The 17,392-nt window shown below is 39.1% G+C and overlaps 1 protein-coding gene across 1 annotated transcript in view; it reads left to right on the top strand.

Annotated features, from left to right (window-relative positions):
• Window positions 1–13,963, top strand: part of LOC141767438 (E3 ubiquitin-protein ligase rnf213-alpha-like) — a 54,627-nt gene extending 40,664 nt beyond the window's left edge. The window contains exons 49-68 of the mRNA XM_074634728.1: window positions 397–519; window positions 1,209–1,319; window positions 2,692–2,934; window positions 3,204–3,291; window positions 4,206–4,240; window positions 4,356–4,459; window positions 5,339–5,483; window positions 5,674–5,848; window positions 5,995–6,083; window positions 6,428–6,679; window positions 8,200–8,329; window positions 8,535–8,612; window positions 8,717–8,897; window positions 9,154–9,358; window positions 9,642–9,719; window positions 10,712–10,909; window positions 11,462–11,551; window positions 11,794–11,972; window positions 13,387–13,564; window positions 13,818–13,963. Of these exons, the coding sequence (XP_074490829.1) occupies window positions 397–519; window positions 1,209–1,319; window positions 2,692–2,934; window positions 3,204–3,291; window positions 4,206–4,240; window positions 4,356–4,459; window positions 5,339–5,483; window positions 5,674–5,848; window positions 5,995–6,083; window positions 6,428–6,679; window positions 8,200–8,329; window positions 8,535–8,612; window positions 8,717–8,897; window positions 9,154–9,358; window positions 9,642–9,719; window positions 10,712–10,909; window positions 11,462–11,551; window positions 11,794–11,972; window positions 13,387–13,543 (2,661 nt within the window). The 3' untranslated portion in view covers window positions 13,544–13,564; window positions 13,818–13,963. The remainder of the gene's footprint in view (window positions 1–396; window positions 520–1,208; window positions 1,320–2,691; window positions 2,935–3,203; window positions 3,292–4,205; window positions 4,241–4,355; window positions 4,460–5,338; window positions 5,484–5,673; window positions 5,849–5,994; window positions 6,084–6,427; window positions 6,680–8,199; window positions 8,330–8,534; window positions 8,613–8,716; window positions 8,898–9,153; window positions 9,359–9,641; window positions 9,720–10,711; window positions 10,910–11,461; window positions 11,552–11,793; window positions 11,973–13,386; window positions 13,565–13,817) is intronic.
• The last annotated feature ends 3,429 nt before the right edge of the window (window positions 13,964–17,392 follow it).

The raw sequence follows: 17,392 nt of genomic DNA, 5'->3' as shown, positions 1-17,392 counted from the left end.
AACAAACCGTGGAGTCAAATTTATCGCAGTTATTAAACTATTCCCGGACCAGGGAGCCACCAGGACATCTCAAATTAATTTGTAGCTGTAGCTCAGTGGGTAGAGGGGGTTGTCCTTTAACCCAAAGATTGGCGGTTCAATCACTGGCTCCCACTGTCTACATGTCGAGGTGTCCTTGAGCAAGACACTGAACCCCAATTTGCTTTCCGGGTGCTTCACAGCAGCCCATTGCTCCTAAAATACTTAGGATGGGTTAAATGCAGAGGTCAAATTCCATGTATGTTCCTGTATGTACAGTATATGACGATTCTAATAAAGTTTAAGTTTAATATCCATATATTTGGATATATTGCATTATTGTTTTTGCCCCTCTAACTCCTTTCATGGCGTGACCAGAATGAAGACGGAGGCCAGATGGACCAGTATCTTGTGTATGGAGAGGAATACAAGGCTGTGAGGGATGCAGTTGCCAAGGCAGTAGTAGACAGTGATGTTGAGCAGATAGAAAACATCTGTGAGGTACACTCTCTTTCATATCTTTGACCAATTCCTGTACATCTTGCAGTGTTTTGACACAAGGAAAAGAATATTTATTTTTAACCTGCATACTATATGGGTAGTTTATGTGAAATATAATGCATATGATGCATGGCATGTCAGTGATTTTGAATCTTTTAGCCTTTTTACTACAAATCACATCTGCTTTACATCACAGGTTATAATTTCCATTAATCAAACACTGCTGCCGTGTACTAGGAAAGTTACTTTATTTTGTTTTTACCATTCCAGACATTCATGGTTTCCATTAGTTTCTGTATTGTAGGAAAATAAACCCCCAGTCTTGAAGCTTGGTTTAGTTGTATCAGTTAGAGTGAAGTCTAAATGGAAAGGTCCAGTACAGACTTTTATAATCAGTTTGCACTTAAAAAACATCACCATGCAATGATGTAATGTTGACCAAAAATAAGTTGAGTGACTTGATGTTCACTGTGAGGGACTGCACAAATTTTCACACTGTACGATAAAGAATGGAAAAACAACTTCCTGGAATGGAGAAAATAAAGATCTAAAAGTCCAAAATGAAATAGTTAAAGAGCAAAAACTTGAGATCTGTTTCATTACCATAGTTGGTACTGGGACCAAATGCTTGTTCAGTCTGAATAGTAGATACTCACTAATTTATCTTTATTTGTTTTCCATTGATGTAGAAATGCACCGCGCCACCAAGGAATCGAACAATGTTCATTCTCCTGGCGCTTTTCCGAGAGGTTACTACTCTGTACAGATCTGCAAATACAGGACTTCATCCGACCCCTGAGGTAAAAAGAGTGATAACATACACCTTTTGTAGAAACAGAATAATATATTACACATCTTAGATAATATTGCAATAAGTATGAGTTTCGTTAAGTCAGAACCTTCAAATAACCACAGAATACAAATATATACAAAATACAGTCAATCTTTATTACGAGCACGAGCGATGGTGGCTGCTGGGTGTCGGGTCAGCACGGGGAGCGATGGCGGCTACTGCACCCTCTATGGCCCGGCCCTGACTATCTACAGGAGGCAATAAACCTTCCCTCCTCACACTGGAACAACTAACCCCCTACTCTGTCTGTCTTCATCGCCGGCACCTCTAAACAGCTACGAACGACACCTCCCTCCCGCAGAGTGTCGAGCCGCCGTAAAAAAACAGATGCTACAACCTCGCTCCCCTGTTTCAACTGCCTTGTGTCTCTCAAATCCGAGTATCTCGCGCCCGCAATCAGGCACACCTGTTGTCAATTCAGTTAACCAGCCCAGTCACACCACACTTTCCCCCAGTTAATCAGCCCATTAACATCACAATATTACGCAACCAAGAGTTGAACAGGGGCTGATCTCATTCAGGAAAACATGACATTTATTCATTCAACATGACATTTATTCATTCATCATTTATTGGATTAGATTCTTTGTTCACAAATAGACATAATAGAAAATGTGACTATGAGTAAAGAACAATCAGGGGCTCAATTAATCCCTTGTGAAAGACACTGCCTCATTTGCTACTTAAAGCAAGTTAAACATTTTTGTTTGCTGCCTGTTCAATCCCTCCACAGGAAAGATGAACATATTCTGTACGTCATCCAAAAACTTGTAGATCAGATCTCCCGGACACCTCCAGACAGCAACGCTTTTAGCTTGGCAGAGCACAATCAGTTTTGTTCAAAGTGTGGGAAGCCAGTGGGTCTTGTGGCTGCAGTAAGGTCTTCCACTTGTCGATGTGGGAGCCTTTGAGGAGGGAAGTGGCTGCACATTAGGGAAATATGTCATTCCAACAGTTTTCTGTAACACAGATTTATAACCCTCATAATGCCTGATGACGTCATCAGCTTTATTTTGTCAGACATTTAAACTCCAGAGCCACAGCAGAAATACAATAGTTTTCATAAACTGAGGAGTAGTCCTCTGACAAAAACACTGATTTAACGTGTAAAATCAGTGGACTTCCCTAAAAAAGGTATCAAGATGTCACAAAAATGTAAATAATGAACAAATCTGGAGGTAAAACAATGAAATAACTTTTCACTTCTTTTCTTAGAACTTTGCCGAGTTGTGCTTTTGATTTGCAACCACATGTTTTATAATGGTGCTATAAAAATCTTGCTTATTGCCACTGTGTGTCTTCTTATGTCTTCGCCGAAGCAATGCCAAGCATTTGGAGAGCTCATCCAGGGCTCAAGGTATCTACATCAAAGAGACGTAAGGGATTTTGCCTCAGCCTTGGTTCACAACAGGTTGGGAGCGCTGGCAATGAACCCTGGTCATACTATTGTGGACAACAATATCATCGAGCTGACCATCCATCTGGCAGCTGTGCTGCTCACTGGGACTCATCACCTGGTGATGCCACTGAAGCAACTTGGTCTGTCTCCTGAAAATATGCAGGTAAACATGTGTCATATCTGCCTTTTTAGATGATTGCAAATCTCCTTGGTGTCAAATGACAGACGGCTGTCAATTTTACAACTTTAATGTGCCTTACATAGTCCTGTGTTGGGAGTGTTCAACATCAGTGGATGGGGATTTTCATTTCAAGACAGATTGTTGTGACAGAATAGTTGTAAAGAAAAGCTCTTTAAATTACTTAATAATAACTGATGATTACTTTCATGTTATTTTCATGCCAACTATTACTTTTTAATTTTATTTAACAGGCAGCATTTATACCCACAATGCCTGATGACATGTTAGCTGTTGCCCAAGCAGCCATACAGCAAAACTTTGGGACGCTCACTTGGTATGGTATGTATGAATCATTCATATATAAACCACAATTTTAATTTATAATTAATTTTTGCAGTTTGGTTTTCTCAAACAATTTCTCAAATAAACAATTTTCTATAACAGAGGTTTGAAAGTCCTCAGATAATCTTTATTGCTCTGAGTTTGCATCATCATATCGGATGTGTAAGGAGTCACATAATCCCACCTACTAATTTTTTGTTTAGTTTATCTTCTGTCTCAATAATCCAGGTGATTTAAAGCTTCAGTAGGCAGAATATTTTTGGCCTCATTGGGCAAACATTCCATAATAACCTTTCAGCATATTGTAATTCAAGTGTTCTGAGAGATAACTAGACTTCTGCTCCTCCTCGTGGCTCTGTTATCAGGCTTTAAAAAATCTAGCCTGTGATGGGAGACTTTGGCCAATCACAGGTCATTTCAGAGAGAAAGCGTTCCTATTGAGCGTTCCTATTGGCTGTGCTCTGGCTGGTGGGCGGTGCTTGGTATTTCCTCAACTGATCTCAACATGGCTGCCGGGTCCCAGACTTTGTCATTTTACAGCTAGACAGTACACTACAAGATGTTTCTGAAAACATTTGAGGAGATAAATAGGTATTACAGTAACAGAATATTGATTCATATTTGATCAGCGCTGCCTAGTTTGACCGTTTGGTCAAAGTTTGCGAGTGATCGACAGACGGCAGCTGGACGGCAAGACTCCAGCTCTGATTGGTTGTTTTCCTCCGGTCTGTGAAATCGTGCAGATGCCATTAGGAGCACCAGAGGATGATATTTTTCAGATTACCTGTCTCATGCACTACTGTCAGGATATAGTGACCGTTTTATAAAAAATACTTTTTTTAATCATATTTGCTCCATTTCTACCCACTGCAGCTTTAAGGCTATTTTAATTGGTTGATTGTTTTTCACAGAGTGTCCACAAGGGCATCCATGCTTTGTTGATGAGGTAAGCTACTTTTGTGCAGTTCCAGTTAATTTATTTCCACATTGATTACAGACATGAAGTGATAAAAATATACAGTAGAGTAGAAAATGATCTGATCTGATGTGTTCCACTGCAGTGTGGCCGGCCCATGGAGAGAGGTCAATGTCTGGAGTGTGGCCAGGAGGTTGGAGGGGACGAACATTTACCCTTGCCAGGATTCAAACGAATTGAGCTGCATCAGTGAGTGTCATTAAACGGAATTTTTGGGTAGGGTATAATATAAGGAGGGATCATTCATTTAGATATTTTGTGGGCGGGTAAAATAGCAAGGCCACAAAGACACAGTGTTCACTCCTCCATTTCCAAGACTGTGGTAACGTGAGCCGCCAAGTGCAAAACCATGGTAAGGCCGTTCGTCATCCTTACCATAATAACACAACTGTAGGAGCAACGGAAGTCAGACGACGGCTGACAGTTTTGCACTCTTCAGCTCACGTTACCGCAGTTTCACAAGCGTGTCAGAGAACTACAGTTCAGGTAACTTAAAAATGCAAAAGGATCTCTCCAGAGCCAGTGTTTGGTTTGTCCGTTCTGGGCTACTGTAGAAACATGGAGGAGCAACATGGCAGACTCCATGAAGAGGACCCGCTCCCTATGTAGATATGAAGGGCTCATTCTAAGATAACGAAAACACAACAATTCTTAGTTTCATGTGATTATACACTAATGAAAACATAGTTATAAATATATTCTATTCCATGTCTGTTAATAGATCCCTAGAAATATTACACGCTGTTCCTTTAAGTAGACAAATATTTAGTACATCGCCAGTTGCCCATTTTATGGGGATTTATTGGAACCACGGAAGTTACAACATTTTCAATATCATGTGATTACTCCAAAAATACTCCAGACTTTGATATTAAGAAAACTGTTTTATATTGAACAAAATTAAATTATTTATCATTAATTTGAGAGTAGTAACACTAGGATGATAATTTGTGACTCCTTTGTTAAACCCATTTTCAATGTAGTTGTAATCCCAAATATCCTGTAGAGTAACATTTAAACATCTCCCCCAGACTACTAACTGACTGATGCTGTAATCTGTTGTTTTAGGGATCGCACAAAGCCTGGCCACATCCTAGGAGATCCTGAGCAAAGAAACAACCCAGACACCAAAAACATGTCTCTGAGTCCCTTCACTTTGGTCAGGCTGGTTACACATTTGGCCATGTGGCTGGGAGCCTCAGAGAAGTCCCAGGTGAGCAGATGATGAATTACTCTCAAAATGAGATATCAACATTATTTCAGAGTTGACATTGTGTGTAGCTGAGAAATCAGATGATTCTATCCAGATAATGAGCTCTGCAAAATAGATATAAAGCACTAATAATTTTGCCTGTTCTTTTGAATCTGACTATGACGTTGTCCCCCACTCTCTGTTCCTCTAGTTTGTCCATCACATCATCCAGCCACCTGTGGATGATGTTGGTTCGTTTCTCAGTCTACATATATTTAAGGATCTGGATCAGCTGTCAGAGGCACTGGGAAGAGGAGCTGACGACACTATTACAACTGTCCACCTGGTGCTCAGATCCCTGCAGGAGCTAGTGCAGGCCGGTCCCTGTAAACCCACCACCAGTCAGTCACTGACTGTAACTATTTTGTTAGCTGCACATTACCACATCTAATGTGTCTTAAATGTTTACATATTGTGAACATAACAGTATATGATGTATTTTACACAATATCTTCTGTTTGATTTTGACTAGCTGGTATTGATCCTTGCCTAACAACCAAAGCATCCAGAAACACCTGGGAGACTACTGTAGCTGCAGATATTATGACGCCTCAGTTGAGGGTATGGCTTTTTACCTTTTTACATTGTTTTTTTTTCCTTTTATGAGTGATGATGAAGCTTTTATTATATTTGACAATGGGCAGTTTGACTCATACATATAATACATGGCCATCTACACAGTCATCAATGTCAATATGGGAATACTGTTGTTTGTTATAAGCTACTTTTATTTTAATTATCTAATTATTATGTTTAATTGTAATGAACTGATTCTCTTTATATTCTCATCATGTATTGCATATGTATTATATGCTGATATTTTCATGGTTTTCTTTTGCACAATACACATTTTTCTATTGCTGCAGTAAACTCTCCTTCTACTACTACCAATATTTTGCATCTAGGATCTTGATCAACTCCTGCAAGAAGCAAAGGGCAGCATCAGGACTGACACACGTGTATCCTCCAACTTTATCATGAGGACGACCTTCGGTGATGATTGTACCTTTCTGACGTCGCTGCCGCAGGGCTCTCCGGTCCACAGCTCGGCGGTGTGGAGCTGCAGGGAGCGGTTCTCATTGCTCAGCCTCACACACATTGTGGAGCAGCATGACCAAAAGGAGGAGCTGCCTCTTCTCTGGAGGTTCCTGCAGAAGGTGAATGTCTGTGAGATGTAAAGCTTTGTGACAAAATGGCTTTGAATTCACCAGTTTGGTGCAGAGCAAGAAATCTTGACAGCCTCTAGCCACATTGTTATGAAATTTGTTGTAGGATGATTCATAATTATATTTTTGGCCTCCTCACCTTTGATCTATGGCCACCAGAAATTCAAAGTCTCCACTTCTACACAACATTAAAAATACAATTGGTGGATTAATTTGAGTAACTGTACACATTCAGAGGATGAACTCTTTGCATTTTGGACACTCCATGAGATTTTCTTTTATGCAACCTTTAGACCAAATGTCAACCATGCCCAGAAGATATCTTATAATTCAAAAGTATTAAGTTGCTGTGACATTTAATGAGTACATTCTTGCTCCTGAGGGGATACACCCCTCTAACTATAACAGCTCCACCACCGTTAGGATACATTGTACATTTTTATCCCCATTACTGACAATACTTTCCAAAACAATTTTGAGAAATAATGAACATAAAATTATATACTTTTTTGGGCTGTCAAAGTTAACGCAATAATAACACATTAACGCAAATTTGTTTTAACGCCACTAATTTCTTAAACACATTAATGCAATTAATCTTTCGGAGGCTGTAGCGGGCTCAGTTTTAAAGCTAGAGTGAAGATACTGGCATCCTATGAAACTAGAAAACTTAAGGAATCCATTTGTACCAACCATATTAGTTTGTCGCGAAGGAGGTTAAATAACGCTACAAACTAGCACAAAATTTTGGCGATGTAAAACTGGCATGGCCATTTTCAAAGGGGTCCCTTGACCTCTGACCTCAAGATTTGTGAATGAAAATGGGTTCTATGGGTACCGACAAATCTCCCCTTTACAGACACAGGCAGTTTGGGGCAAGTCATAGTCAAGTCAGCACACTGACACACTGACAGCTGTTGTTGCCTGTTGGCCTTGAGTTTGCAATGTTATGATTTGAGCATATTTTTTATGCTAAATGCAGTACCTGTGAGGGTTTCTTTTGTCATTGTTTTGTGTTGTTAATTGATTTACAATAATAAATATATAAATACATTTGCATAAAGCAGCATATTTGACCACTCCCATGTTGATAAGAGTATTAAATTCTTGACAAATCTCCCTTTAAGGTACATTTTGAACAGATAAAAAATGTGCGATAAATCAAGATTAATTATGGACAATCATGCCATTAATTGTGATTAAATATTTTAATCAATTGACAGCCATAATTTATTTTATTATCATCTGGGTGATTGAAATGTGTGAGTTAAAAAATTGACTTATTTTCCCAGTAATCTTTCAAAAAAGAAATCAGAATAACAATCTCTTAAAAGTTTCAATAAAAGGAAGAATTACTTCTTCATCTTGACAGCTAGTAATTTGTTTTGATCAGCAAAATTATAAATGGGCCAAAGAAGTATTACGGTCAATTATCTTAATGCCTTTATATATGCAGCATATGGTTACGAGGCATGATTATCTGCTGTTTAATTTGTGTTTTTCTTTTTCAGGAGAGAGAATTTCGGCAGATTAAGCTCCTTCCAGACATCCTAATCCTGCAGAAACACTTGGTGAGAAAATTCCAGAATGCAACTGACCAGATAGTGGGCTCCATCGGAGAGTTCATCGAGAAGCAAACAGGTACAGCTGCGATATCTCCGAGCAATGATTATTCCTAAGCCTCGTTTGTTCTCAAAATGACTAAAACCTAATGGACTGACTCTTTAGTGATGGGGAGGCATAGAACAAACAATAGATGATATTTTACACACTCAGATTTTTCTTTTCCTTGATTCATCTTTTGTCATACAAACTATGTAAATATTGTCAACATGTCTTGTTTCAGAAATGAGGAGATGGTATGAGAAACACATTGACATCTTCCTGAAAACATGGAATCTGCTCAGAGTGTCTGTAACCAGCAGTAAGTAAAGTACTCATCCAAATCTTTGTATCCTTAAATATTTACACTTGGAGACAGTCACAATGAGTGCATTTTCATCTTTCCTTGTCCTCTCCAACCTACAGGTGAGCTGAAGATCCCGGATGAATTTTGCAGCGAGAATTTGAACCTGAACAGCGACCTGGAGTACCTCCTGCCCCGGCGGCAGGGTCCAGGCCTGTGTGCCACAGGGCTGGTCAGTTACATGGTGGCACTACAGAATGAGCTGGTGAACGCTGTGGATAGCCACACCGGAGAGGACAGCAGGTACAATACATACAAAAAAGTTTGTTGTCCAACAAAGACAAGAATGCTTCAGTTTAATGTTTCAAAATGCTGTTTTAACGATGCTGCTTTGTCATTGTACCTTAAAGGACAGGTTCACAATTTTGTCTGTCTAAAAACAATATGAATATTGAAAGAGGTTTTGGTTGATGTCATTATTTGTCCTGTTGCAGTTGGATAAAGAAATGTCAATCCTGGACTAAAAAGTTAATATTTGATGTCATTGTGATGTCTGCAGCAGTAACAAGGTGAGTGTGGCAGAGCTAATGGAGCAGCATGTGATCCGCTATGAACTGGACAAGGACCTGCTTCCTCTAGTTTTATCCAACTGCCAGTACAGCTTGGAACGTGGCCAAGAGACGATATCACAATATGACCTGCCCAGGATCCAGCAGCAGATCCTCAACCGCTTCCTGCAGGGAAAACCCCTCATCACCCGCACAGTGAGTCCACACTGCCTGGATTGGTTAAAGCAAATGGCAAGACCATAAATGGACACACACAAACTTAACCAGTCCTTTTGACTTGGTTTGTTCATAATATTTTGTATAAACCTAGATCGTATTCATTGTGTTGGTTAACAACACTGTAAGACATTTTCACCAAGCAAATCGTAACATCGTATTTTACTTTTTTGTCATTGTATCTGCTCTGTGTTGCCTTACTTATTTTACAGTATTATTTCTGTGCTTCACTAAAGTCACTTCGTTTTGTGCTTTATTTTAGGGGATTCCCACTCTGGTCAACACACAAGAGAGAGACTATGAAACCATTTTCAAAGCTGTTAAAGGAAAAGTGCATCAGGTAAATTAATGGCAACATATTACATTATATAATTGCCCCTAAATGTGTTTCATCTCACATCTACCTAGTCAAAAACACAAATACATCGATCAGCCATAACATTAGGACAGCATGGGCACCCTGACCGGTCTGCGGTTACACAGTCCCATACGCAACAAGCTGCGATGTTCTGACACCTTTCTATCGGAACCAGCATTAACTTTTCAAGGATACTAAGTAATGAAATCCTGTTGAAGGACTATTCCAATGTCAAGGATCCTTCCAATTCTCATGTGTGCATCCTCGACGCTCCTAAAACACCCACAACTATGCACACGATGCATTTCCTGCCCCCTGTATGGAAACAGGGGAAATATGCAAGTAAACTTTCAGTTATTTCACCTCAGCAGGCTGCCAAAATCTGTTTCTGAACAAATTCGAGGCAAGAAATTGGCAATCCAGTTGCTGAATATATTCAGATATTCAGTTTACAATGATATAAAACAGAAGGGCAGTCAATCCTCTCATGTGACGAGCGGAAACCAGAGAATTGTTGATATTTTGGCTTGATAAATGACCCCATAAGTATTAATCCAACACGTTCTCATCTCAACTCGTCACATACTGACACTTTGTCAGATCCCTCGTGTCACTTTTCAGTCGCATGTAAACACATGCATAACGATCCCTCTGCATCACTTTTCGCTCACAGTAAACTAGTGCTTAATGTTGTGAATTAAACAAAAACACTTGCTTAGGATTAGGCAACAGAACCCCTTAGTTAGGTTTAGGAAAAAACATCATGGTTGGGCTTTAAACTACTACAGTTGTACAGTCAAAATGTGACTGGCGTGAAAATGGGACACAAACGATCAGCTGATTGTAAAGTGAAAGTGAAACGTTCAAACATTCAGTCAATTTTAACTATGAAGTTTGACAGTTGTGATGTACATTGATTACAATGATTTTAGATTATAGCTTCAGGCTTCATTCATACTTTGTTGTTCGTCCAGGACACCCTGTCCTCTCTGACCCGGACCGGCTTGTCCAGAGAGCTGGACTCCTACAGCGAGGTATGTGAGGCGCTCAAGATCACGGAGCTGCTCCTGGGTTTCCTCTCAATGACTGGTGGTGATCCAAAGATGTCGCTGGTCACTTACCTCCAGGACATCCTGAAGATGGCCGACCACAACGATCGTCACATATTGCAGGTCGGTGCATACGCAGCCTCTTTGTCTGGAGTGACTGTTTAGGTTTCCTAAAGATGAGGGACAGTTATTTTTTGTCAGTGTAAACTGGCCCCCATCACTTACATTGTAAGCACATTAGGAAGAGGTCTCTTATTGGCTTATATAAACAGGACTGTTGACAGCCAGCAAAACCTGCTTCAGTGTTCTTGTTTTAAGACGATGAAAATTGTGAAACTATCCTTTTATGCATCATAACTACTTTCTGGTCGTGAGTAAAGTAATTAATCACTTACCTAACAATTACTAACACTACAGGCACTGTGCACCAAGTTATGTAGTTCCCCATCTACACAAATATAAGGACATTTTAAACTATAAAGAATATATTTATTACCATTAATAAATTATATCAATCATCCAAATAAACACAAGTAAAATAGTCTCCTAAAAATAAATCTTAATTATATCCTTAAAACCCCAAAACTAAAGAAAATATACTGTAGATGTAAGTTCATTTATTTTCTCTCTAACTGTATGGAACAGACTGTTTACTCTGCTGTGTTGTTTCTTCAGGCTCTGGGCAGATGCAACCTCAGACATTGTGTTTCTCTCTGGCAACTCCTCTCCTCCCTTAAATCTGAAAACATGCTGCGTCTCAAGACGGTAAGTGTTGCTTTTGCAGCATTTTGGGGGGCTAGTTAAATGTAAAACAAGAGCACTGAATAGAACATTATTAAAGAAAACTTTATGCTATTACCGGTTTTGTCGAAATAATATTTTCAGTGATTCATCCATTTATTTTTTGGCTATTTTCAGTGTGTACTTAAAACAAAACATTTTACTCAGAATATACCCGGTAATTTAACACATATGTGAAATACCTCTCTCCATGTTTCTATAAAAAGGAGCCTTTTTTGAGGTATCCAGCTGAGTACCTGAAAGCACTGACAGAGGAAGACAAGATTGAGCTGAAAGGCTTCATGTCCATGGGAAACGTGGACCAGTGGCTGCTTGAGATGCACGAGTTCCTCCTGTTGAGTCTGGGCCGCCTGAGGGCCACCGACGACTACAAACCATCCTGGAGGTAAACCTGTTAAACTAAATCTTTCCTTGTTAATGCAGTTGCTCCCCAAAGATCTCTCAGGCCGAATTTTGTGCAAGAGACATCTAAAATATATCATTATTATTTAGAAAGATGCAGCTATATAAAACATAAAGTCTTGGGTCCTCGTTCAGGATTCGGATGGCCTGAGGGAAGTAGCTCCTCTGTAGCCTCTCCGTTCTGGCCCTATGACTGTGGTAGCGCTTCCACAACCGCAACAGTTGAAAGAAAATCCTAAACATCATATTTACCTTGTGTGTTTCAGCAACAAGGAGGTGCTCAGACTTCATTGTTTTGTCTTTTAACACCAGAAGGTGTAATGTGTCCCGTTGCTTGTGATCATCTTGTGTCTGCATTTTAGCAAATATCTGAGCAGTTTTATAATAAAACACACAGAGTGATATCTGCAGTGGTTGTATTGATGTCACACCATATGACCTCTTTACTATAGCCAGCAACATGCTGATACAGAATTTATATGTGATACTATCAAACAGAGAGATGATTATAACAAGCTTAAAGCAGCTAAAGGGTAAAGGAGGTGGGGGGACTGGATGTTAAGGGGTTGAAAGTGTGGAATTTTAAGTATGCACACTTTGTGAAACATCCAGCCATTTTCTTAAGTACTTGTTGTGAAGGGAGCCTGTCCTGTATTTGTCAAGAGGCTGGGTACAGCCTGGACATATAGCCAGGAGTAATAGAGGAGTAATGTCTACCTGAGCAGAGAATGAAGTCGCTCTCCCTCTGTGTGTCTTGTAATCCGAGCTTTTCCGTGCCCATAGCTGGGCCGACCACACATGCTTTTAATGCATGTTCGTGTATGTGAGCGTGCCCCACTGGCTAGCTCACATGCACTGCTCTCATATGGTGGTTACAGCTGATAACGTCGTCCCGACTGACGGCGTTGTTGTGAAGCGTAGCACTCACCCTCCGGTTCCACCCCAGGTTAACACTGTTATCTCTGTCAGCAGTGTCGCCCTTATTTTCACTGTTAACGCTGCTAGCACCATTAGCTGCAAGCCGACAGCTCAGCTGTCGCCATGTTGAGAGCCGTGCGGAGGCAATAGAAATGCTCCCAATCTCGCATTTAGCCCCTTTAATAGATTAAAGAAATAAGCCCCTCAAAACGATTCAGTTTTTGTTCAATTAATGTTTATAAACTTGGACTGCTTTGTCTTAAAGCTAGAACCAGAAAAAAAACTTTGGATTTTTGGTAATATGTTCTCTGTGGTCAGCTGCTGTCAATCCTGGCCAGTCGACAGTAAATGTACAGTAATGAAAAACATAAACAAAAAGGATGCCGTTAAGAAAAACTACCATGACGCTGGTGCTGAAGGGTTCTGGTTCCTGTATGCAAACATGGTCCTTATCATCCACATCTTTTCCTTCTTCTCAGTGTGAAAGCGACGGTGTGTGCCTACATGGACCGTAAACAAGTGGAGGTGCCTCCTTACGTGGAGGACAAGTTTCCTGAAAATCTGCTGATGTCTCAGATTGTGGAGACCTGGAAATGTGCCATCACAGCCAAACAGGACTGGATGATGGAGGGATGAACGGGACGACTTCAGATTCAGGTTAATTGCTGATTATACATATTCGAAACGAATGAGGTTAGATTTGACTTTTTTTCTTTTATTTGTTTGTGTTTTTATTGATTTTTCTGAGATGATTATGTTTGAAAGACTAACAGAATGACCTTCAGACTCTTAAAGACAATGAAGCATAACAAAACTGATTGAACTTGAGTAAACACAGCCTTGAATATACAGTTTGTTTAGTGTTATCATGAGCCAGCTGTTCATTTACTGCCTTTTGTCACTATATTAGAAATCATTTGAAGGCTCATTTGAAGAAAATATCAGGATCTACTCAAGAAAATGTTGTGACTTTGACAATCATATACTGTGCCAATGTTTTATATTATCTTTTTCACGATTGCTTTTTACATTTTTGAGCTAAAATGTATTTTACTATTGACCACCAGAATATGATAATTAGGGTAATGGTGGTACAATAAAGTAGTATAGAACAAATATGATATGTCACATTTTGCATTTTATTTTTCTTAAGCATTTTAGTACATATAGTTGGCAGTTTGCTTTTAATTGATTACACAGTGTTTGTTTGATTTATCTGATTTATGTTGTTGTTAGATCATGTTTGGGATTATAGACTCTAGAAAATCATGGTCATAGTCTGTGACGTCACCCATGAGTGACGACAGGGATGTTTGAAGCCTGGATATGCTTGTACTCTTCTCTTCTAGTTTCAGAAAATCTAAATCAGGAAATGGGAAACAAAACATGTCTGAACTCTTTAATAATAAATAATGTGTTACAAGCTCCAGATCTCACAGTGATGTCCAAATCTGCTTACGTACTGGCCAACAGACGATTTTATGTACAGCAAGTCATCTTTCACAACTGTACATCTACAAGCAGTAAATGTTCTATTTTCTATTTTCTTAAAGATTAAATTTGGAAATGATTACATTTGTGCAACTAATCAATAAATCAATTCATACTGATATTGTTTCGAGTTTAAATTTATTTTTGGGGGGTTAAGATATTATGGTCACTAAATTAAATGAATGCAACTTTTAATTCCAGTTTGATCCAAGAAAGAAAGTACTGACCTGCTGGTCCAGTCTTTCCATAATTGTTTTTGTATTGTGTGATAAATGATTGTGAACAGTCAGATGAGGATTTGGTAATCTAGTCCAACTTTTCATCAGGTTTACATGATAATATTTTTCAAAACTTTAAAGACCAAAAACAAAAAAAGACTAGCTTGGTCCGATTCAAGATATGAACTCCTTTATGTACGCGACTGCAAATTTGCTGAAAAATGTGAGGTTACATTTGGAACTTTTCCATGAGATTTTAACTGTTTTCCTTATTATACAACGCATCATCCACGTAAACCTCCTTTTATTCATTCCAATTCTGCTTTTTTTGTTATAGATTTAAAAACCCACCATTAGCTAATCCTGGACATTAATCAAGAATTATAATCTCCATATAATTTAAAGGACACATTCATCCAAGAGAAGTGGGTGAGTGTAGCCGTATCCAGATAGTTTTGACTAACAGAACAAATAGCAGGCAGAAACACTGTTCTAAATAAATTCAACCGCTTTAACAAAAGTTGTTTTATTCTCATTGTCTCATGTAAATAAATTACAACATCGTCTTTAGTTACAAAAATAAAATGAAACCCAACCAACATGACACACGTTGGACTTATCCATTTCAGACTTAAGAATATGAGAATCTTTTTTTTTATGGATATCCTAATGATCATAATGTGATGTCATACAAATGCTTTAACAAAAGTGTTGATTTTCAGGGACTGAATTCTCGTCCCAAACCGACTGCCAGTCTACTGGTCCACTTGTCGTTATCAGACCGTACGACGCAGCAGACAAACTACAGAACGTCACAAACATAAAGAGCAATTTAAAAAATAATATTCATGCAACAGAAGTTGGGGCTGGGCAGTTTCTTTACAATGAAAACTACCTGAGGAGACAAGTTGACAAAAAAACAAAAATAAAAACCTCATTCCAGTGTACCTACTGATGGAAAACTGTTTTTGGATAATACAATGTGATTTGTGATACAAAATGTTCGTGCAAAGTTGTAATGAGGTTCTACAACCTTCAGATACACTTCTATTACACACAGACATCCTCATTGGTAACCACTACGTGGTAATATTGATAAATCTAAAACACTTTATAGTTAAATAGCAAGTAAAAACAGTAATTGCAGTAGTAATGGTATTTATAATACTACTTGACATGCTAGGGAACAAAAGAAGGTCTGCACACTGTTAAGCTCCAAATGGTTTATTTCTTTCTCTCTCTTGTAAGGCAATGCTTTGATCTGTAAAGACCTTACTCAGGCAAATGTGAAAGAGAAAACAGGCATTTCTTGTAGAGGCAGTAATCAAGTGAGGTGATAATGATTTAAGATGATTTAATCCTTTAATTCTTTGAGGAAACTGTCTGTAAATGTATTGATAACTACACTTGTAATTTCTGTACCACCTTCTTATCAAATGACCACCATGTGTATTTCAGGTTCTGTTACTATATATTTAACATTGTATTCTGTATGTATATAAACTGGAAAAAAAAGTTCAGAAACTTGTGTTTGGTGGATTATTTCTCTGTTGTTACAATGCTAATGGTCATTGTATTTTACATCGTTGGAAAGCCTGTTTATTTACCTTCACAATAATGTCCAACTTGTAGGGATCATGCATTTGTGGTATGAGCAGCACAGCTGATTATGTGGGGAGCGCCCAAGAAAAATTTACCAAAATGCTCCGTCAATGGTAAACGGATATCCTTACAAGTTACTTTGAGGAAATTGATATTGTAACAAGTGAGAGGAAAACAAAAAATACAGGTGCAGGGGAGAGAGAGGTATGTGTGTGTCTATGCCCAAGAGCCCTAAAGCTGCCAGGCCTGCTGATAAAACAGGAATTACTTTATAGCCAAAGCACAACGCCCCTTGTCATCTTTCAACACTTCTCACCTATGACATGAGGCTGGTGGCCTGCCTCCAGTTCCAGAAATGACTGTAATGTCATTTCCATTCTATCTGTCCTGTCTTTTCAGATTCTGCCATTCCCCAACTCGTCCAGCAGCTGTCACTAGAGGGCCTTCCTGCCTCAACCATCACCTAAAGCTGTTCCCTATTCCCCCTAGTGCAGCCTAGTATTAGCCCTCAGTCAGTACCTTTCCCTTGCCAGTTTGTCTCTGTCGCTTACCAGCCATAGTGCGCCAACAATTACTGTGCCTTGTCTACCTGTCTCAGCCACACTGACCACTTGCCTGCACCCTTAGTCTTCTTGGTACTGTGGCTTGTTTGGACTGATCTATTGTTGCCAACCTTTTGCTTGCCGCTAGACCGAGTAAAGAATGTTTCTTTCCAATCCAACTCTGCCTCCCTTGTCTGCATTTAGTCCAGTCCGAGATGCCCATGCCATCTAACTTATCATTGCTGTACATACTGGATTCGTATTTACAATACCAGATTGCAGGATGACATTTTCACTGTATGCCAACAAATGACAAGATGAATAACTTCACTCAGTGTGTAGTTTGAATGTATTGTATGTATCATAGCTTTAAAACCCATTCTGCATATGTATAGCACATTTTTTGAGATAAAAAATTTAACATTCATCATCCTATAAAATAAAACAAAACAGGAAGGTTTGTAAAAGGTGTCTGGGAGAGATAGAACAGGACAACTGGAAGTAACTGCAGTAAAGAAGAAGACTACAGGGCAGAACAACCTTTGAAACTTAATTAAATTCAGATCTGAGGCTTTGCCAAAGCAGCTGAATTGCCAAAAGGTCTATTTTAATGGCACTGAAATGAAACAGCA

Source organism: Sebastes fasciatus, chromosome 5 (assembly GCF_043250625.1).
Source record: "Sebastes fasciatus isolate fSebFas1 chromosome 5, fSebFas1.pri, whole genome shotgun sequence".
NCBI lineage: Eukaryota > Metazoa > Chordata > Actinopteri > Perciformes > Sebastidae > Sebastes > Sebastes fasciatus.
Note: the sequence above shows the minus strand (reverse complement) of the source record. Positions and strands in the feature narration are given on the sequence as shown.